We start from the raw sequence: 22,524 nt of genomic DNA on the forward strand, positions 1-22,524 counted from the left end.
ACATTGATGGAAAAACTCGTTCTGTCTATGGAGGAAGTGTCTAAACTATAGCACTACAGCATCACAGCTGTGCCACTGTGGTGTAGACATACCCTGAGACTCACTTCTGATATTTGCAACTAATCTTTCTATACACATTTCTTGAGCTATTAAAAGACAAATCTTTCTATTCTGTAGACATTAACATTAAAATATAAAAACAAACTCTAATGATCCACAGATATTAAAAGATATGGTACATTTCTTTAGAAAACAACTTATGTGCCAATGGGCTAGTTCCAGCTTTCCTAAAAATAGTACGCTCTTATTGCTCCCTTCCCCCATGAAATAGAAGAGCTCTCAAGTCCGAGGAAAAATGATCTACCAAGGATGATTTAAAGAGTTGCAAATGAAACCAAACTTCCTTTCTCAGTAATGTAATACTAGTGGTCTGGAAAAACTATTACTTTTTCTGATACTTTCATAAGAAGACAAACCAAACACATCATTATCTAAAGTGAATCACATCAAATAAGATGCTTTACCACACAATCCTTCCAAAGCAACAACATATAACATCTATTCCCTGGATAATTAATATAGTTCACATTGTCTGCAATTTGCTAACAGAAACAGAAAGTTACAAGTTGTCATCTTCTACGCACAGAGCATGAGTATTTTTTCATAAATGGTGAGTAAATTAATTAATGTAAATAGATGCTATTCAATCTGCATCTGCTAGCTTTCCCACTAGTATGCTTTGTGATGGTTCTTGTGGCACGCAAGACCAAAACATGCCATAGTGGCTGTGCGTTAGCTCCCTGATACTAGCAGCCTTTCAGCACCTCAAGCACTCTCCTTTGGGCTATGGCAGCCCTATCTTTGCCTTGCAGGTTAACAATAGATGCACCCCTGAATTCGTCCCTGAATCTCTTTGAATTGTTCCGCTGTGATATCCTACCCCTGACACTGGCTACTCAGAGAAATCCCAGATCCTCTGCCCCCAAAGGTCCAGTGTACCCCAATAAGTAGTTTTACCTTAAATCACTGCTCCTGTAAAATCACACAGCACTTGTGAGCACTTATAATAAAACAAACATAGCTCTCCATTTTTTCTTAAATAAACCTAACTAGAAAGTGTGGTGGAAACAAACGTTATAATACAAAACAAAATCATAAAACTTGAACATGGGTCTACACTTACTATTAGTTACGTTTCTACTTAATAAAGTAGGTTTCCCCCCAAAGTTCAGTATGCGGCAGAGCTGGCTGGCTTCATAGGAACCAGGATCCAATTTTTCCTGAGAACATCCCTGCTACCCAAGACATCTCCTCAGTGAAAGGATACAGAGTACCTTTTCTGACTCTCTGTTATACTGAAACAGTATTTTGTCTTTACTCATAGGTAGGGTGATTCTCTGTTGTAATGAGAATTCTCTGTTGTAATGAGAAGTCCTCCAAGCAGCCTAGACTGGTTGCGGAGAAACAGCCAATGAGAGAAGCTGCAGAGAGCAGCCAACCAGGGCCCAGCAGGGCCATATAAAAGGAGCTGCAGAACAGAGCAGTAGTCAGTTGCTGCCTGTAGCTGGAGGAGAGAGGTCTGTGTTCCTGGCTGGCTGAAAGAGCAGCAGGACCACGGACAGCTCAGTGTGACTGGGAACCTGAGAAGGAAAGGTTTCAGAGTAGCAGCCGTGTTAGTCTGTATCCGCAAAAAGAACAGGAGTACTTGTGGCACCTTAGAGACTAACAAATTTATTAGAGCATAAGCTTTCGTGGGCTACAACCCACTTCATATGCATCCGAAGAAGTGGGTTGTAGCCCACGAAAGCTTATGCTCTAATAAATTTGTTAGTCTCTAAGGTGCCACAAGTACTCCTGTTCTTTCTGAGAAGGAAAGACGCTCCTGGCTGGCTGCTGTGACTGAGTCCAAGACAGTTGCCAGCAGGGACTGGGGGAGCAAAAAAAGTAGCTCCTGGCTGGCTGCTGGGACTAAGTAAGGACCAAGCCGAGGGAGGGCCACAAGAAGACAGTGTTTCCAGGGAGGATGCCCTGGAGGTCCGGCCCCATACTAGAGCCAGGATAAGTTAAAGACTGTACATCTCAGAAAGGGGTTGTTTTGTTTCACAAACAATGTGTGTGACTCAGCCAAAAACCATCTGAGAAATCACTGACAGGGTTCACCATAAACTGAAAGACTGCAGACATACCCGACCAGAAGGGGGCACTTGCAAGAGGTGGATGCCACCCCATTACAAATCCATTATGCTTTGCAGACATTTGTGAAAATTTAACATTTCTGCATGCAAATCCTCAAAAGGCAAGAATTTGTCTCACCACATATATATCTTCGACATGCTTTTAAAGTCTACTTATTGTAATACTCAAATTTTTCATGGTAATAAGGTTTGCATATTAAACTAAAAAGATTAAAGAATCTAATCACTAAATTGATTAGAAATGTGAATTAAAAATTTGCTTCCCAACTATCATACAGCATTTATACATCCATTTATCTTTTCAGAAGACCACTAGTTGAAGTTTTGTTTTTTTTGTTTTTTAAATAAACCTTCATTTCTTTACACTACTCCAATTCTTAAAGATGAAGAAAAATAAAAAGATACAGTGAGTAGTACTGGAGTCCTTTTAACTTTTGAAGGATTTCTCATGGCTACAGGAAGTTGTGAACATCCCCTTTACCTTACATATTCAAGATGAGCAATATGTTTCAAATATTAGTCAAAGCAATCAATTAAGGATACCATAAACTAAATCACTTACTAATTGATTTTCCTGGATACAGCTTTGCCTGAGGGTATCCAGGAATCATTCTTTCATCTTTGGCTCTCAAATTTTCAAGTTCATGCTTGATGATGTACTGACGCTCTGCCATTGTAAGGAAATCGTGATTGTCCTCTAAATAAGAAAAAAAAATGGTTCATAATACCCTTTCCTTAGCATACCAAAAAAATCTAATGGAGATAATTGCTTAGGACACTGGGGACAAAAATAGGCACTAAAGACCAACAAGTTCAGAAAAGAAATACTGTACACCAATATTATTCGATCACACATTTGTGAGAGAAAACTCCTGCCTCCTAAAAGACTTCAATGATAAGAAACACATTTCAGCTACTGCATATTTAATCTATCTATATGACTTGAGAACATCAAAAGGGAGATTACTACCCACTTGCAATTATGTTTCTCTGAAGATATAATTCTGACAATGTCTCACTCCCAGGTTTTAGCACCATAACGAAAGACAGGCAGGACTTCTCAGCTCTTACAGAATTTTGACCTCTGAGGGCAGCAGTAGTATGTTAGCACACAAAAAAGGCCCCCAAGCAACTATTTCACACCAACCCTGCTGGATATAAATACTATCTTCTATTGCACAGCAGGTTAATGTAACAGAATGGTAAACCAATTCAAAATAATTAAATCATGACCAAAGTAATGAGAAACCTTAAAAAAAAAATCCCAAACTCTAAGGGGGTTTAGTGGGAATCCTGTTGGTACTATATCTTCAGAGAAGCAGAATTATAAATAACTTTCCCTTCTCTGAAGATACCATCCAACTGCATTTTTAATTTATGTTAATGCAAAGTAGGTACCTTTTAATTCATGCTAGCATAGTCTACACAGGGCAACTGGAGCACAACACTTTAAAGTGCTCTACAATTCACAGCTCCATAGTCCAGACTATGGCATGGTCTTCCAATTTCAGGACAGCCAGACCATAAAAAGAAATGCACTTTAACAACTATTTGGACATGGTCATCTTGGTAACAGCATTGTCCAGCAAACTGGTGTCAAATCATGCAAAAAAATTAATCAACGTTTAAGGGCTTCAGTGATGCCAAACAGAACCCCAAGAGCCTTTTGACACAGAAAATACGGAGAAGGCCCTCACTGAAATGGACAGGTGAAAAAATGTTGATAAGACAATAGGCTAATTTAAGATGGAACTCCGGTACTTCCTTGGAAAGCAGGAGTTCTGCCAATCTCGCACTATGGAGACTAAGACCCCTAAGAAAGAATCATTGCATGTGGTATCCTTAAAGCAATGCATTATTATTCTTGGTAGTGCCCACAATATTCAAACACAAAGGAAGGAATGGACCTTTCCCCAATTAACTCCCAATCTAAAAAATACAAACATGAAATCTATCATTCCCATGCTAGTGACCAATTGCTTGATGTACAAACATAATGGATCAAAATAGTCCCATTTTTTCCAGCTAATTGAGATGCAGTTAACCCCAAAATTTTGCTTTTCGTGGTTTTTTTTTTTTAAATCAGAAAAGGAGGCAATAATATTAACTAATACTTTAGATAGTGTTAATCATGTACATATTACTAACAAATTTAAGGTCCTTGTTAACTTTATTATAAACTGTCATATCAATAAATGAACGTAGAGATACATCAGGTGAAAAAGCATGAAGTAAAAGCACAGGCACATTACAAGATGTGATTCGTGCAGAGACAGGAAATACAGATTAATTCCACAATGAAGTCTGAATGTTCAAAGGTCCAAAGGATTACATAGACAGTGGCTTATTCTAGCTACTTCCGTTAGCTTTTACTATTCCAAGAAACAGAAAGACAATAAAATATTTGACTAGTTAAACTGTGCGCTTATGCACCTATAATCTTTGACCACATCTTTTTAAATTATTCAGGAATAGTCCTAAAACGCTTAAGGCACTTTACCTGCAAAATCTTTGAAGGTGTTTCTACTGCTGTATGTAAAGGTTCTCATTGAGTTATCATTACATTCTTTTACCAATCCCACAGTTTCAGCTCCCAGCAGCAGCCTTAAGTGAGAGGCTCCAACAAGATATAAATTTTGATTTCCATCTATTTTTCCTCCATCTTCTTTTACCAAAGGTTTAACCAACAGCTGGGCACCTTTAATGAAAGGCAACATAAAGTAAGGAACATATAAAAGGCACATATTAAACATTATGACTGTAATACTTATCACCCAATAAGTTCCAATTCTGTGAAGTGCTGAGAACCGACAGTTCTCATTATAGAGACAAGGTGGGTGAGGTAGTATCTTTCATTGGACCAACTTCTGTTGGTGAGAGAGAGAAGCTTTTCAGCTAGAAAAAGGTGGCATGCACATTTAACTTTTCCAAGCTACTTTTGACTCATAGCCCATTGCGACTATTTGCTCTGCTATACATAAATATAACTTTAAACCATTTTTATGCAATTGGATTTCTACTAAATTTATATAGTACAAGGGAAAGGGGTTGGAAACAGGGACTTTATTTTGCTTTTTTACCCAGGTAGAAAATTCCAGCTCACATAGCTAGAACACTACTACCTACAATTCTCATTATAGTCAGTGGAGGCTAAAGAGCCATAGCAACTCGTAAGAGGTGTTAACCACTTTGCAGGATTGGGCCCTGATTTAATTTAGTTTCTGTAAACACCTGATCAAGTAGGACTAGCAAGAGAATAAACACTGCAATTAACAGCCTGGCACATGGAGGACGGTTAGGAAGTTTCAGTCTACTCCTATAAAACGCATACACCTCTACCCCGATATAACGCAACCCGATATAACAAGAATTCGGATATAACACGGTAAAGCAGTGCTCCAGGGGGACGGGGCTGCGTGCTCCGGCGGATCAAAGCAAGTTCGATATAACGCGGTTTCACCTATAACGCGGTAAGATTTTTTGGCTCCCGAGGACAGCGTTATATTGGGGTAGAGGTGTACTTACAACATAAGTAATCCTTATTTATGCAAATAGTTCCACTGACTTTAGCAGGCTACTCATAATAGTAAGGCTTGCAAGATCAGGCCTTTTGACATAATCATCATCTACCTACATGTGACAGGCCTAGAAACTAGTTTGTGGCCACAATCCAACATCAACTCAAGTCTTAATGATCAATTGATTTTCTACCTGTGTCAAAAACAAAATAAAGTCCCTGTTTCCAACCTTTTTCCCCTGTACCATATACATTTAATAGAAATCCAATTGCATAAAAATGGCTTAAAGTTATATTTATGTATAGCAGAGCAAATAATCACAGTGGGTCATGGGTCAAAAGGGAGCTTGGGAAAGTCAAATGTTCATGTCACCTTTTCTAGCAATACAGAAGATAGATATTTCATACCATATCTAAAATCCTGTGAATACAAATTCTTTCAACTCATAACTTTATGAAAGAGCTATTACTATGCTACTGATAAATGTTTTAAAGTTGAAAAGTTAATGTTCCAAAAAAGATATTGAAATAATTAGAGCATCATCCACAAGCTCTAGCTTAAATTTTGCTTTAATAATAGTTATAAAAATGATGCTAAGTGCAAATTACTTAGTCCCACATTACTTCACTAATTTTTATTTGCAAAATACACCACTTTTATCCATTGCTTAGAAAATGTTTCAGGGAAAGAAATGTCCTAATTTTAAGAAGTTTACTAAAATTTCCATTCATTTCTGAAATCCTAATGATTCTGTTGCCTACCCTATATGTGTTTATAATAAACTACACCAGTTTTCCTAATATGGGGAAAGTAAGAGCAACAGACTTAAATGTTGAACTCTGGGAATAATATTTGCATCCTCAATTTTTAAAGTGACATGCTATCTACACTATTAATTTTGACTACAAGGAATTGTTACATCAAAATATTGGTTTACTGTCAGAGTATTATCTTAGTACTTGGTTACTTGTATTAGACAATCAAGTTGCAAACCTTACCTAACATTCTAATACTTTCTTCCTCCATGTCTCATTCTTCTTCAGATTCTTACTGTTCCCTAACCTCTCTCTTCAATGACCCACTATGCTACCAACAACCATCTTATCTGTCTTAGCTCTACAGTGAAGTTTTGCAGTCTAAAATCAAGTGTTTGGGGGATTCTGTGGTCAGCCATGTCCCCAACCTATGTGATATGTTAATAAACCAATATGATGGACACATCATAAAAACTTCAAGAACTCATGAAAGGTAGGGGGTCCACCTGACCTGTAGGGTTATCACACACACACACAAAAAGGAGGAAGTGATCCCTCTCCAAAAGTACATTTATTTTTAATTTAAAAGTTTCTCGTTGGCATGGGCTTTCTTAAAAAAAGGGAAATTCAATCACTGGAGTTTTTAAGATGCGTTATCCTTATGTGTATTCACTTGCAGGTGCACATGGGCCCAAATCCGAGATTATTTGCTAGCAGTGTCTGTTTGGTCCAGGCATGTGCCCTAACTATCCTTGTGCCCTTTACCAAAGGTATAAAGGGCAGTACAGGACCAATCACCTCAGTTCCTTCTCTACTGCAGATCACAGAGAGTATAGCAGTAATCCAAAGGAGAGAGTAAGGGAAGCAGGCCATGGAATGCACACCAGGACAACACATCTCAATGAACTTCAGTTACTGTACAGACAAGCAACTTTCCTGTCTTCTTTTGAGTGCTTGTCCCTGTGTGTACACCACACTAAGTGATTCGCAAGCTGCCATCTAACTATGGTGGTGGGTGTTTGGAGTCCTGTTTAAGACAAAATGAACAACTACTCCACAAAACTGATGTCTGATGAAGATGCCTACATCAAACCATAGCGTCTTGTAAAGGCATGTATTGAACTCCATGTGGCAGCCTTACAGACAACATTTTTCAGAGAGGTCACCGCAATCATTTGAGCCCTTGTTGAATGGGCATTAATGCTGGTTGGAGGAACTAATTTAGCTAATTCATAGCACAGAGTAATGCAAAATCCACTTTGCCAATTCTGTGTGGATATCTGAACTCCTTTCATTCTTTCAGCAAACAAAATGAATAATTTTGGGGACCTAGAGAATGATTTCATTCTCCAGAAGTAGGTTAGCGCCAATCTAAAGTATGTAACTTGACTTCATCAAAATGAATGGGGGGGGGGGGTTGGATAAAATTCCAGTAAAATGTGTAATCCAATTCAGGGTGGAATTTGGACATTATTTTGTGTACTAAGAGAAACTTTGTCCCAGTAAAAGACTGTGGGACTGGGGGTGGAGGGAGATCAGCCATGAGAGACCCTGACTCTCCCACCTCTTCTCACAGATGTTATTGCTAAAAAAAGAAGGTTTTCACGGACAGATATAGAAAAAACCATGAAGCCAAGGGTTCATACAGACCTGCCAAAACAACATTAAGGTCCCATATTAGGGTAGATTCTATTACAGGTGGAAATATTTTCATTAAACCTCTCAGGAACCTAGATGTGGAAAGGTAGAAAAATACTGGAGAGCTATCCAAGGTGAGGGGGAAGGCACTAATAGCTGCTAGATGTACCCTCAGAGAGCTGAGTGAAAGACTTGAGGTCTTCTGCTAAAAGATATAGTCTACAATGTCAGGTATCTGAGACTCTGGAGGTGCCAGCAGTTTATATTGATCACACCAGATGGCAAATCTGTTTTACTTTGCACAGTACACTTTTCTTGTAGAATCTTTTCCACTGCTGCTCAGGATGGGTTTGCACCTCTGAAGAATATGATTTTTCTAGCTCTGACATCTATCCAAAAACCAAGCAGTTAAATGGCAGGAAGACAGATCAGAATGATGGGTCATTCCCTCACGCTGAGACACAAGATCCAGCATGAGAAGCAATCAGATTAGGGTGACCAAATGTCCCGATAAAATCAGGACTGTCCTGATATTTATTCCTTTGTCCCGCATCCCGATCAATGTACAATCGGATGCCATTTGTCCCGATATTCAGGTAAGGAGGCGAGCGGGAGGGAGGCGCCGACTCCGTGGGTGCTCCAGGGTTGGGCCAACCCTGGAGAAAAATTGCAGCCAAGCTCCCCCACTCCTCGCTTCCTTCTCCCCCCCCCCCCCCCAGCGCGCCGCGTCCCCGCTACGCCCCCCCCCCAGTGCTTCCTGCCACCTAACAGCTGTTTGCCAGTGCTTAGTGCTTTCCAGGAGGGAGGAGGGAGGAGCGGGGACCCGGTGCACTCAGGGGAGGAGGTGGAGAAGAGGCAGGGCAGGGGCGGGGACTTGGGGCGGGGATAGTGCAGGGGGGGAAGAGGCAAGCAGTGGGTGGGAGTCTGAGGAGGGACGCAGCAAGCCAGCGGCAGGCTGGGGGATGAGGAAGGCCGCAGTGGGGGGGCCGAGCGGGGAGGGGGCAGGACCTGGGGCAGAGTAGGAGAGGAGCCTGGGAGGAGCCGGGGTGGACTGTGGGCGGGGCTGATGGCACCCCAACGTGTCCCGATATTTTAGTGTGGTGATCTGGTCACCCTAAATCAGATTGGAGGGCAAATGGAAAAGTGAAAAAGTTGTGGGGAACAGTATTGCCTCAGCCACACAGAAGTTTATAATCTTTGCCTTGTCTTGTCTGATCTTCCTTAACACACTCAGAAGCAATGGAATTGGAGGATAGGCATATGTGAATACGGGATTAGGAATGCATCTGCCAGGGAACCTGGGCTTTGACCAACTCTGGCACAAAATATCCAACATCTCTTGTTCTTATCTATTCTAAACATTCCTCTGCTGCTGGCCCTTCTGGTGGAAAATGAACCAAATCACCAATTTGTGGATTTCCCATTCGTGGAGAAGTGCATGTTGAGATTGCCTGCTAATGTGTTCTGGAGGACCGTTAACAGACTGGTGCAATTTAGTTTGCACCAGTTCCATAACTTTACTGTCTCTGCACCACACAAGGAATGATCTCACTCCACCCTGCTTGTTTATGTAAAAATCTGCAGTTGTATTCTCTTGACATAATCTGAACAGACTCATGAATTATCAGCAAGAAATGCATTTTACATGGCTCTCAGCTCCAGGCCATCACCCTCTGACCCACTGAGGGTTACCAAAAGAAACTACACCATTTGCTCAAGAAACTCCCTGAAAAAGCACAGGAACAAATCTGCACAGACACACCCCGAGAACCCCAACCAGGGGTATTCTATCTGCTATGCAAGATCCATAAGCCTGGAAATCCTGAATGCCCCATCATCTCAGGCATTGGCACCCTGACAGCAAGACTGTCTGGCTATGTAGACTCTCTCCTCAGGCCCTACGCTACCAGCACTCCTAGCTATCTTCGAGACACCACTGACTTCCTGAGGAAACTACAATCCATTGGTGATCTTCCAGAAAACACCATCCTGACCACTATGGATGTAGAAGCCCTCTACACCAACATTCCACACAAAGATGGACTACAAGCCGTCAGGAACAGTATCCCCGATAATGTCACGGCAAACCTGGTGGCTGAACTTTGTCCTCACCCACAACTATTTCATATTTGGGGACAATGTATACTTTCAAGTCAGCAGCACTGCTATGGGTACCCACATGGCTCCACAGTATGCCAACATTTTTATGGCTGACTTAGAACGTTTCCTCAGCTCTCGTCCCCTAACGCCCCTACTCTACTTGTGCTACATTGATGACATCATCATCTGGACCCATGGAAAAGAAGCCCTTGAGGAATTCCACCATGATTTTAACAATTTCCATCCCACCATCAACCTCAGCCTGGACCAGTCCACACAAGAGATCCACTTCCTGGACACTACAGTGCTAATAAGCAATGGTCACATAAATACCACCCTATACCGGAAACCTACTGACTGCTATACTTACCTACATGCCTCCAGCTTTCATCCAGACCACACGATCCATTGTCTACAGCCAAGCTCTAAGATACAACCGCATTTGCTCCAACCCCTCAGACAGAGACAAACACCTATAAGATCTCTATCAAGCATTCTTACAACTACAATACCCACCTGCTGAAATGAAGAAACAGATTGACAGACCCAGAAGAATACCCAGAAGTCACCTACTCCAGGACAGGCCCAACAAAGAAAGTAACAGAACGCCACTAGCTGTCACCTTCAGCCCCCAACTAAAACCTCTCCAGCGCATCATCAAGGATCTACAACCTATCCTGAAGGACCATCCCTCACTCTCACAGATCTTGGGAGACAGGCCACTCCTCGCTTACAGACAGCCCCCCAACCTGAAGCAAATACTCACCAGCAACCACACACCACACAACAAAAACACTAACCCAGGAACCTATTCTTGCAACAAAGCCCGTTGCCAACTCTGTCCACATATCTACTCAAGGGACACCATCATAGGACCTAATCGCATCAGCCACACCATCAGAGGTTCGTTCACCTGCACATCTACCAATGTGATATAGGCCATCATGTGCCAGCAATGCCCCTCTGCCATGTACATTGGCCAAACCGGACAGTCTCTACGCAAAAGAATAAATGGACACAAATCAGACGTCAAGAATTATAACATTCAAAAATCTGCCAGAGAACACTTCAACCTCCCTGGTCACTTAATTACAGACCTAAAAGTCTCAATTCTCCAAAAAAAAAAAATTTCAAAAACAGACTCTGGCGAGAAACTGCAGAAACCGGAATTAATTTGCAAACTGGACACTATTAAATTAGGCTTGAATAAAGACTGGGAGTGGATGGGTCATTACACAAAGTAAAAACTATTTCCCCAGGCTAATTTTTCCCCTACTGTTACTCACACCTTCTTGTCAACTGTTTGAAATGAGCCATCCTGATTATCACTACAAAAGTTTTTTTCTTCTGCTGATAATAGCCCACCTTAATTGATTAGTCTCATTAGAGTTGGTATGGCAACACCCATTTTTTCATGTTCTCTGTGTATATATATCTTCCTACTGTATTTTCCACTGCATGCATCCAAGGAAGTGGGTTTTAGCCCACGAAAGCTTATGCCCAAATAAATTTGTTAGTCTCTAAGGTGCCACAAGTACTCCTCGTTCTTTTTGCTGATACAGACTAACACGGCTACCACCCTAAAAGATTCTTCTTGGGTCCATTTTCCCTAAGCTAAATGACCACCCAGATGAACTTCCCAAACCAGTAAGGATGCATCTATCACTATTGTTCCTACTGGAAGAGGGAAAGCCGTCTTTCCACCAGTCAAGGAAGCAGAGGATGTTCTGTGGAACTTACACAAGTATGTCCAGACTTTGTATGATCAGGGTGTATGCCGTCTTCAACCCAACTTGCATACAGTGGAGATGTAGTTTGGCATGCTGCATCACAAAAGTGCAAAAGGCCATGTGACCCAGCAGACAGAGACAAGATCTTACTGTTATTCAACAGCTCGCTTTAGGCTGACTTATCAGACTAGACATAGCCTGGAACGTGTCTTGAGGTAAGTACACATTGGCTGTCCAGGAATTCACTTTTTCTCCAATAAAACTCTGAATACTGTATTAGTATCAAACTTTTCTTAATTTAACCTATGATCAAGCATCTGGAAGAGTTGAACCATTCTCATGGAATTTTGAACATCTTGCTAGGACATTCCTTTGACTAGCCAGTGGACCAGATATAGATAGACCACTATAATTTGTTGTCATAGGCATATCGCTACCACTGCTAACAATGTCATAAATACCCTTGGTGCCACTGACAGACCAAAGGGAAGAATCCTGTATTGATAGTGATTTGGGCTGACCACTAATCACAGGAATCTCTTATGTGGAAATAAACGTCCTTGAGGTCAAGAACAACAAACCTATCTCCCAGATATAGCAACAATATAGTAAAGGCCAGAGTAACCATCTTGAATCTCAAATGCCAAATGAAAGTGTTGAGCATTCTGAAATCCAGGATCAGCTTCCCATCTCCTTTTTTTCTTGGGTATGAAGAAATATATTGGGGATAAAAACCTTTCCCCTCCATATTGAGAAGGAAGAGGTTCTATTGTGCCCAGTTGAAGGAGAGAATCCATGTTCTGGATGAGAATCTTCTCATGAGAGAGATCCTTGAAAAGGGACAAGGAAGGTGGGTGGGGATGGATACAGTGTGAAACTGAATCACATAGCTAATAATTGCTGTAATACCCATTTGTCTGATGAAATAGCATTCCATGCTCTCTGAAAATGGGAAAGAAAATTTACGAAGGAAATCAGGGAAGAACGGGGGAGTAAAATCTGGAGGGAAGGTCATTCTGTAGCTCTTGACAATCCCATAAAAAGGGATGCTTGCTGGTGACCGCTGTGATGAGAAAGTAGAAGCATCACGTGGTCTTCTCTTTTGCATCTTTTGACATTTCCTAGGATGCTGTGCATAAAAAGAGGGTGGAGTTAACCTCTGTCTTGGGTAAGATTGAGGCTCACTGCGTATTCTTTTCATTGCAGGGCTGTAAATACTTAGAGAACATCAAGTGGCCTAGAAGTCTTTAAAAGCGTGGAGAGACTCTTCCATTCTCTCACTGAAAAGATTAAGGCCCTCATACGGAACTCCACTTTGGCCTGGACTTCTCTTGGAATGCCCAAGGATTGGAGCCAGGACAAACAACTCATTACAATGGAAGTTGCCACAGAGCATGAAGCTGTATCTGCAGGGTCTAATGATGCTTGTAACGAGGATCTTGCCATTAATGATCTTTACGTTGTTAGTAATTAAAATTGTTTCCTATGCTCCCGCAACAACTTGTCAATAAAATCCATGAATTTATTATAATTGAGATCATCATCATTTGCCATATAAACTTGGTTATTAGATATATGGAACTGCAAACTTGCAGAACCGTTTTTCCATCTGAATAGGCCTAAACATTTTGAATCATCATAGGGGGCTGAATAAACAGCACCATTCTAACACCCCTCTTTAACTGCAGCTACAACAAGGTACAGGGTGTGAGTACAAGTACCTGGCTCCTTTAACAGAAACATATTTTTTTTCAGTCTTTCTTGAAGTCCGAGCAACAGCTGCAGGAGTCTGTCACAGTTTTTGTCCAAAACAGCCTCATTAATAGGAGCAGCAATCCTCTCCGGCATAGTGTTGTGAAGGACATCCAATAATTTATGAGTCTCTTGAACCTCCTCTAAAGGGATCTGAAGTGAAGCTGCTACTTTTTTCCATTAGCCCCTGAAAGTTTTTAAAGTCATCAGGTCATGAAAGTGAAGCCGGTGTCACTGCCTCATCAGGAGAAGAGGAGAGATGATATAACCATGCCTCTGTGGGTCACAAATGAGGATGCCAAATTCAGGATGAACTGCTGAGAAATAGGGCAGATACACCCCAAGACTGGTGGCTAATCCCCCATAGGACATACCAAACCAGCCACAAAAGTAAACTTCTGTTTCTCCACACTGGCTAACTAAAAGTCATAAAAGAAGTTTCCTTAGGCATTCCAGTCCTCGTATTACCACCAAAAACACCAGACTTAGAGATGAGTGGTTTCTTAAAACCAATCTCATCAAATAAAAGGTTCTTCTGATCCCAAAGGACCAACCACACACCCAGGTCAACATACAACTTAGATCTTACCCCAAAAATTACACTGTTGCAAATCCTTTAGTATCTAAAATCTAAAGGTTTATTCATAAAAAAAAGAGAGAAAGGTGAGAGTTAAAATAGGTTAAAGGAATCAAATACATACAGTAATTGCAAATTGCAAATACATACAGGAATCAAATACATGCAGTAATTGGTTCAGGCTTGTAGCAGTGATGGAATAAACTGGTGGCTTAAGTCAAGTCTCTGGCTGTTTCCAAATCATTGGAAGGTCCTCAGTCCATTGGTTAGAATGCTCCCATTAGTATAAGTTCATAGTACAGAAGCTTGAGCAGTAAAGAGGCTGAAGCAGGATAGAGGCAAAATGGATGGGTTTCCAGGGCCTTTTATATTTTCTGCCATGTGGAGGGAAACCTATTGTTTTAAACAAAAACCTCAGCACAGCTAGTGGAAAATTACAGGTGACAAGATAGTGTTTGGAGTCACATGGGCAAGTCACATGTCCATGCATGAAGGACACAGTAGAAGCCATTACCTCAAACAGCATGTTTGCAGGACAGCTCATGCCATGTAGATGGGCGTCTCCCATGGTCCATTGTCAAGTCAAGTGTTTCTTGATGAGCCACTTAATTTGAATAGTCTCTCCAAGATGTGCTGGCTAACTATCTTGCAGGCGTTACCCCAGGAGCAAACATTTGAAATACAGGTATAGAGCCAATATTCATAACTTCAAGTACAAAACTACATGCATATAGCATAATCATATTCAGCAAATCATAACCTTTTCATAGACGTCTTACATGCCACATTTTGTACAAGATTTGTTGCAAATATATAACAGAGGTTGCAACAATGATCTATATGGTCATACTTTAATCAGATAACGTCACAGAGGACTATGAAAACTGAACTTTCTCAACAGGGTTGATCTTGCTCTTCTGAGGGCTCTTCCTCTTGTTAGATCTGCTCAGGAGACTCATAGGACCAGGTTGATGTCTCTCTCCTTTACTGTCTGGAAGGGTACCTGGGAAGGGTGCTTGTACAGGAACCCCAGTATGGCTCCTGAGGGACATTGTATGAGTGGCGAGAAGGCTCCCGGGCCATATGGGAACTCCATCTCTAAATGACAGAACAACCTAGACCCTCTACCTGAGCTTAAAGTTGGGGAATGAGCTCTAGGAGAGTATGTGGTTGAGTCACTCTTGCTATGCCGAGAGTCAAGTGATGGATATGGTACATAAGACTCCAGAGAAGGATCAGCAGGGATAGGAGTGGTATGAGGCTGATCCTGTCTTACAGTCAGTACCAGAAAGGAAAACAGTACTAAGGAAGGCATTGATTCTTGTACCAGAGGGAAATTTAAGCCTCCAGATAATAAGGGGTATTCGGGTTCATTAGAAACCCTCAAATCAGTGTATCAAATCAGTACTGAAGGTTGGAGAGCATTATAACCATGGGGCATACTTGACACCATCAATGTAGTGCTCTGTACTAACCTGCCCTATACTGCAGAAACAGTCAGTGCCAATGATGAGGAAGCAATCAGTGCACACTGGGAGGGTGCCAAGGGGAGCTCCATACCAAAAGACTCAGTGCCAGGCACAATTACAGAGCCCTTTGATATCGAGCCAGTACCCTGCTCCTTCAATGCAACATCTGTACCTGTACCAGGATGTGGAGTCTTGCTTGACTTGGAGGAGAAAGGCAATTTTGACCTATTTTTTAAAAGAGGATTTATGAGGAGATGTATCCCTCTTTTCATTGGGAGGATGCTTAAATTTTCCTTTAAACACTTTACCATGGCTCTTCTTACCAGATTCTTTCAATGAAGGCTTAATTGCATGCACCCTGGAGCTAACTAAGGGCTCTAAGGGTCACTCTTTGGTTTTTCTGGATGTTGTACAAGCATCAGAGGGAACAGAAGCTGAAGCAGCCCTCACAGAACGATCCAAAAGGAAAATGTTTAGTCTCCCTAGAATTCCTTATTCTCCTGAAGAACAACCTACAAAATGCTCACTTTGAGGGGGATGTACAATTCCCCTAAAATTTAGAGGCAACTAGTGTGATCTCCATTAATTGGGAAAACACACAAGCTATACAATATTTAAAACTGGGGGACTTATGCATAATCATATCTCAGACACTAATCAAATATACAAGGTTGTAGGCGGAATGCTGAGGAAAAATAAATTCCACTTGAGTCTCGTAACTATAACCAATGGACAAGTACACTAATAAAACATAAATTACTAATTAATCTAAACTGTACTATATACAAGAATGAGAAGATAAAGTAAAGCTGCTGACACTAAAGCACTCCAGCTCAGGCCAAGGGTGAAAAGAAGGAACTGAATTAGCAGTTGGTCCCACGCTACCTTTTCTACCTTGGGTATGGGACACAGGGATAGTTAGAGAACATGCACAGACCAAACAGACACTGCTTACCAAAAAGCCTCTAACCTAAGCACATGCACCCCTAGAGTGGAATATACAAAGGGACAAGCACTAAGAAAAAAAAAAAAAAAGTTTATTCTTCCTTTGCTGCAAATCAAATATATTGCTAAACTTGTTTCTCAACAAGTCACTTTAACTTTACCATAGCATCAAGACATTTATTTACAATAGACTACATCAACCAATACAATTTCAAAATCTCTGAAAAGGAACCATTGTATTCACCTCCATTTTTCTTTTTGTCCACAATTCTTTGAGTGAGCCATTCTTTGGTTTCCTCTTTGGTGTCTTTTGCAAGCTCAATAATTACCAGAGGCCTGAAATGAGGCTCAAACGTGTCGAATGCAGACCAGCTTTCTTTCATCCTTTGACAACTTGCTAAATGCAAAAGACAACAAACATGCCAATGTTAAAAATACTAGAGGATACACTCTGCAGAAAAAGAAACTTTGCTACAATAAGTTACCGTTTGTTTGTAGTTAGCATGTGAATGGAGGCATACTGTGGGTAGCAAGTTCAGTGCCTGCTGGAGGGAAGTGCTACGCAGCACTTGAATAAACTCCACTGGTTGTCACTCAACGTAATGTTGCCTGCCTTTGGTTGAAGCTGTATCCCATTCTCTTTATCTAGGATGACTGTTGCCACCATGTATAGCACATTGCTTCCTCACCACCACCACCATCAAAAAAAAATATCAAAATAAATGGAAGAGAAAAATAAAGGAGGACACTGAGGCCATCTCCCTTTCCCCAACAGAGTAAAATCAGTGACAATTGTTACTAAATGAAGAGACGTTATAAGAGCCTGGAAATGTTAATTTTGTACATTTGTCAGAGAATTTAAAAATGTTAATAAAAAGAACACTAATGCATTTATTCTGTAATACAATATATTTTGCCCTTAGACAATTGAGAAAAAAAAATTTGACAGACAGGTGATGAATAACATCGCTTGATTTTTTAATGATCTCGATAAGGGTGGGTAAACAGACTATGAGCCTGAGGTGATAAGTTTTCATGAAAATTTTGCAAGCCTTCTTTACAAACACTAATTAAAACTTCACAGCACCTCTGTTAGGTAAGTAGGTAAATAGTATTCCCATTTTACAGATGGGTAAAGTAAGGCACAGTGATTAAGAGACAGCAAGATAGTGGCACAGACAGGAACCTAAAGCTAGGTTGCAAAAAATTAAGCATGTGCATAGCTTTACATGAGTAGTCTCACTGACTTGAACTGAAGTTTTATGTTGACATTATACCTTAAGCACTTGGATAAAATGTGCTACAAAAATAAATATATCTTTTTTCTGTATGCTTCACAGAGCAACTTAGGAGTCACTGTCAAAAGAAAAATTGGTCGGTCATCTGCCTGCTCGGTACAAGAGAACAACAGACTAGATATAACCTCATTGGAGGAAATTTTGTTTTGCTACTGACTTGAATGGGGCCAGAATTTCATCCATTGTCTTTGACTGAAAGTATTGTTTCTCTCTCTCTCATTCAAAGTCAACAAGATTATATCAATCCTATGCAGAATATCCATTTTTCACAATAGCTTCTCTGGATTTCTCCATGAAGCATATAGGAAAGGGTATTTCCAGTATAGGTAGGGCTACAAATTATAGAGATACAGTCAACACAGCTCAATTTAAACAATAATTTCTTCCCTATCTTTTTAAAATATTAAAACTGAAATCATGTTTAAACATCTAATTTATCATTTATTAGCCTGGTCAGTTTCAATTGTGTTTGAAGTCAGTTTCACTTGCTAGTTCTCATGCATAGCACAATCCTGTTGCATTTGGTGTTCACAATGCTGAAATAAAATATGTACATTTTAAGTTAATATATTATGAATGATACTAGGTTCATAAAAACGTAAATCTACATTTTAGATGTAAATCTGTACAAACAGCATGATCTAGAACAGGGGTTCTCAAACTGTGAGTCAGGACCCCTCAGGGTGTACGAGGTTATTACATGGGGGGGGGGGGTCACAAGTCATCAGCCTCCACCCCAAACCCTGCTTTGCATCCAGCATTTATAATGGTGTTAAACATATACAAAAGTGTTTTTTATTTATAAGGGGGTCGCACTCAGAAGCTTGCTATGTGAAAGGGGTCTCCAGTACAAAAGTTTGAGAACCACTGATCTAGAAGAATGAAAATAGGACTGGAAGTCAGGAATTTTAATCTTGGTTCTGTGACTAACTCAGTGTTGTTTTAGACAAGTTACTTCAACTCTCTGCCTCAGTGTTCCTATTTTTAAAATGGGGGTAATACTTGTCTGTCCCCAACGGATGTTGTGAAAATTAGTCAATGTTTGTAAAAAGCTTTCAATATGATTAGCACTGGATAAATGGTAAGTTTTATTAGGTGACAGTATCTTTTATTGAAAGACATATAGTTCTGCTCCAAAAGTGTCCTGCATAAAAATAGCAGCTTCTTATTCACAAAGATCTGCTCCTTTTATGTATTCAGAGTTGTATTTTCTCATTTTAGTCACAAAAAGGATTTCTTACTCCTGTTAGCACTACAGAACTGAGTAATTAGGAAGATTCTATTCCAGGGGTCGGCAACCTTTCAGAAGTGGTGTGCCAAGTCTTCATTTATTCACTTTAATTTAAGGTTTCGCGTGCCAGTAATACATTTTAACGTTTTTAGGTGGTCTCTTTCTATAAGTCTATAATATATAATTAAACTATTGTTGTATGTAAAGTAAATAAGGTTTTTAAAATGTTTAAGAAGCTTCATTTAAAACTAAATTAAAATGCAGAGCCCCCTGGACCGGTGGCCAGGACCTGGGCAGTGGGAGTGCCACTGAAAATCAGCTTGCGTGCCGCCTTTGGCATGCGTGCCATAGGTTGCCTACCCCTGTTCTATTCCATATTGTGCTTTAACAAAACCATTGAATAAATTCCAGTCAGTTGCTCCTGTTTGAGATTGCACAAGTGTCACCAAGGATGTTATCTGGAAGCAATAGGGTTACACAGATGTCACAGAGTATAACCTGGCCTGCAAAACCTTTACTATTTGTGATGATGCACAACATAGGGGGGGAAAATATCATATTTGATCAAGAAACTAGGGACACACAAATATGGAACTCCCTTACAGCCATCCTTCCAAGCAGAATTGTACTCAGTTTGTGTGCAGTAGGTGTGTGTATAGCAACTGGAACACTAGTCTCAACACAAATAATAAACATCCTTCCTATATCATCTACTTGATGGTCCAAGGGGTATATCTAGAATGTAGTATGGAGTACAGTTGACATGCCCCAGAAAGGCATGCCACATCCACTAAGACATGTCACAAATGGCAGCACTCTACGGGTAACAGAAGCAGAAATGCAATTACTGCTTAGCTGTTACTGTTAGCATATAGAAAGTATGCAGACCCTGTTATAAGTCAACTGTTTCATGATACTTTGGAATTGAAGAAAATATAGAATATTAATTTTATTAATGTAATACATTTTATTGAATACGTTTAATAGAAAGGTTTTCAGGCCAAAAAAACCCGTATTTGTTTTCCAGTGAAAGGACTGTGTTCACATTATCTACTTCATGTTTTTATTCATAAAGTGCCATCAGTATGCTCAGTTTTCAAACAAGGAGACGTAACTTTTGCTCCAAGGAGAAACGATGATCTAAATATTAATATTGTATTGTAATTCAGAAGATAGCATTGCACAGTTAAAAGGCAGCTGTGAAGGGCATTAAAGTATATCTTTCACACTTCAACACACCTGTGAGTGATTCAGGCATGGAGGGGAAAAAAGTGCTCTGGTTATCACAAAAACTAGCAAATCCTAGAATCAGTCTAATTCACTTGCTCACGTTCAAATTCCAATGAGCACAAACCAAGTCTATGATGTGAAAAACCACGGGACCTACTTCGAAAGGAAGACATTTGATACTCATTAAGTGTAGGTAGCAACTAATAAATCTACTTCCTTTGCAAATCTGCAAAATGCAATCCCGCCCTGCCCCACCCCGACCACAGCTCTGAGAGGGACAGAGGAGAAGGCAAAGTCGGAGCAACTCTGCAGGGTCCTAGACTAGAATAAGCGTACGCGCAGAACCCACCCACTACCAACGCCCCAGGACTCCTGTACCCCTGACGCCTCAGCCCCCTCCCCCGAGCCTCCTCCCCAGTGCCCAGCTTCTCTGGGGTCCCAGCCGTGAGTGGACCCCGGGCCACTCAGGGATGGGCGAGGGAGGCGCCTCCTCGCCTGGCGGCGCAGACACACCGAGGCGGCAGGGACTAGCGGAGAGCAGGGGGCTCGCACTCACCCGCTGCCTCTTTATTCCACGTCCGCAGGGAAGGGAGGAAGGGAAGGAGGGAGCAGAGCGACTGTGGGTGACGGGAGGGGGCGTTAGACCCGCCGTAACAACAGGGAGCGCGCGCCGGTGATAGGGGCGCGGCTGCTCACGCCGAAAGGGCGGTCCCAAAAGGGACGCGAGGCGGGGCTTAGGTTAGGAGAAGCGCTCGGGGGAGACCGCTGGGGCAGCACGCGCCAGGAGGCGGGACTAGGAGGGAGAAGCGCGCTTGCGCGCGCGCTCAGAGGCGAAGACGAAGGAGAAGGGGGAGAGAGTGGACTGCGCGAGCCAAAGGGCGGCGCTATAACGTTGTCTGAGAGCTGCCCCGCCCCCTTTCTCAAGAGCGGTTGGTCGGCGGTTGGCCCCGGCGGAGCTCGTTTATAGCTCCCCTCGAGTGCCTATTTCAGGCAGGGGCTTTATAGGCCTCAAACATCCATGACCAATGGTCCTGCCCCTCCTCCCCGCATTACCCGTCACGCCATGGCTTGGCCTATCTGGCAGCCGTGTAGCTGGGCAGCTGCTGCTGCTAAAAATGGCAGTGCCGCGGGGAAGGCAAAGGCTTTGCTTGGGAGTATAGAGAGCCTTGTATGGTACACCCCTCCCCCCCGGCTGCTGTGTGTCTGTACGCGCCTAAGCAGTGCCTCGCTAACCCGCGCTGCTAGTTGCACCCGTACTGGGGTGGGGAGTGTAGTGTACACATGCCACACGCGGCCGCCAGGGTAGACCGGCTGCATGTTGCTCTTTAGCCTCAGAGTGTGGGGAAAGCACCAGGGTGCTGGGAGTGTGGCAGCACTAGGGTGACCAGATGTCCTGATTTTATAGGGACAGTCCTGATTTGGGGGTCTTTTTCTTATATAGGCTCTTATTTAGGGTTACCATACGTCTGGATTTCCCCAGACATGTCCGGCTTTCTGGTCCTCAAATCCCTGTCCAGGGGGAATTTCCAAAAAGCCGAACATGTCCCGGAAAATAGGGAGGCATAAGCCAGGGTCTGCCCAGCCCAGCCGCCCCAGCTACATTGTAGCGAGCTCGGGCGGGGGGGGGAGGGGGCGCAGCCGCAGAAGGCGGCGGAGGGGCCGCTGCTGCCCCCGCAGCCTGGGCGGACCGTGTGCCCCACCCGAGCCCGCAGGACCACGGGGAGGCCGGGCCCAGCCAGCAGCTCGGGATTCCCTCATGGGCAGGGACCCCCCGGCCACTGGGGGACCCTTCCTGCAGCCCCGTCGCCCTGGGAGCTGTTTCCAGCGGGGACAGACAGGCCAGGGAACGTGCTCGGCGGCGGCAGGAAGGAGGCTGCGGGGCGGGGCTGCAGGGACCCGCGCCGCCCCGGTCACCCCTGAGCGTCCAAAGCCCCCGCCAGGCAGAGGCTGCAGGGGAGCAGGGCAGGCGGGGGGATGTAGAGGTTGCAGGGCAAGGAGGAGATGGGCAGGCGGGGGGCGCAGAGGCTGCCGGGCGAGGAGGAGCAGGGCAGGCAGGGGCATAGAGGCTGCAGGGGCAGGGGGGCAC

At 42.5% G+C, this 22,524-nt stretch overlaps 1 protein-coding gene across 1 annotated transcript in view; it reads right to left on the reverse strand.

Annotated features, from left to right (window-relative positions):
* The window catches only part of ANO10 (anoctamin 10), a 264,625-nt gene extending 243,585 nt beyond the window's left edge, over nt 1-21,040 (reverse strand). The window contains exons 1-4 of the mRNA XM_065399449.1: nt 20,995-21,040; nt 16,924-17,076; nt 4,696-4,893; nt 2,758-2,892 (exon numbers count right to left, since the gene is read on the reverse strand). Of these exons, the coding sequence (XP_065255521.1) occupies nt 2,758-2,892; nt 4,696-4,893; nt 16,924-17,062 (472 nt within the window). The 5' untranslated portion in view covers nt 17,063-17,076; nt 20,995-21,040. The remainder of the gene's footprint in view (nt 1-2,757; nt 2,893-4,695; nt 4,894-16,923; nt 17,077-20,994) is intronic.
* Nucleotides 21,041-22,524: the final 1,484 nt, after the last annotated feature.

The sequence above is a fragment of the Emys orbicularis genome, chromosome 2 (assembly GCF_028017835.1).
Source record: "Emys orbicularis isolate rEmyOrb1 chromosome 2, rEmyOrb1.hap1, whole genome shotgun sequence".
Taxonomy (NCBI): Eukaryota; Metazoa; Chordata; order Testudines; family Emydidae; genus Emys; species Emys orbicularis.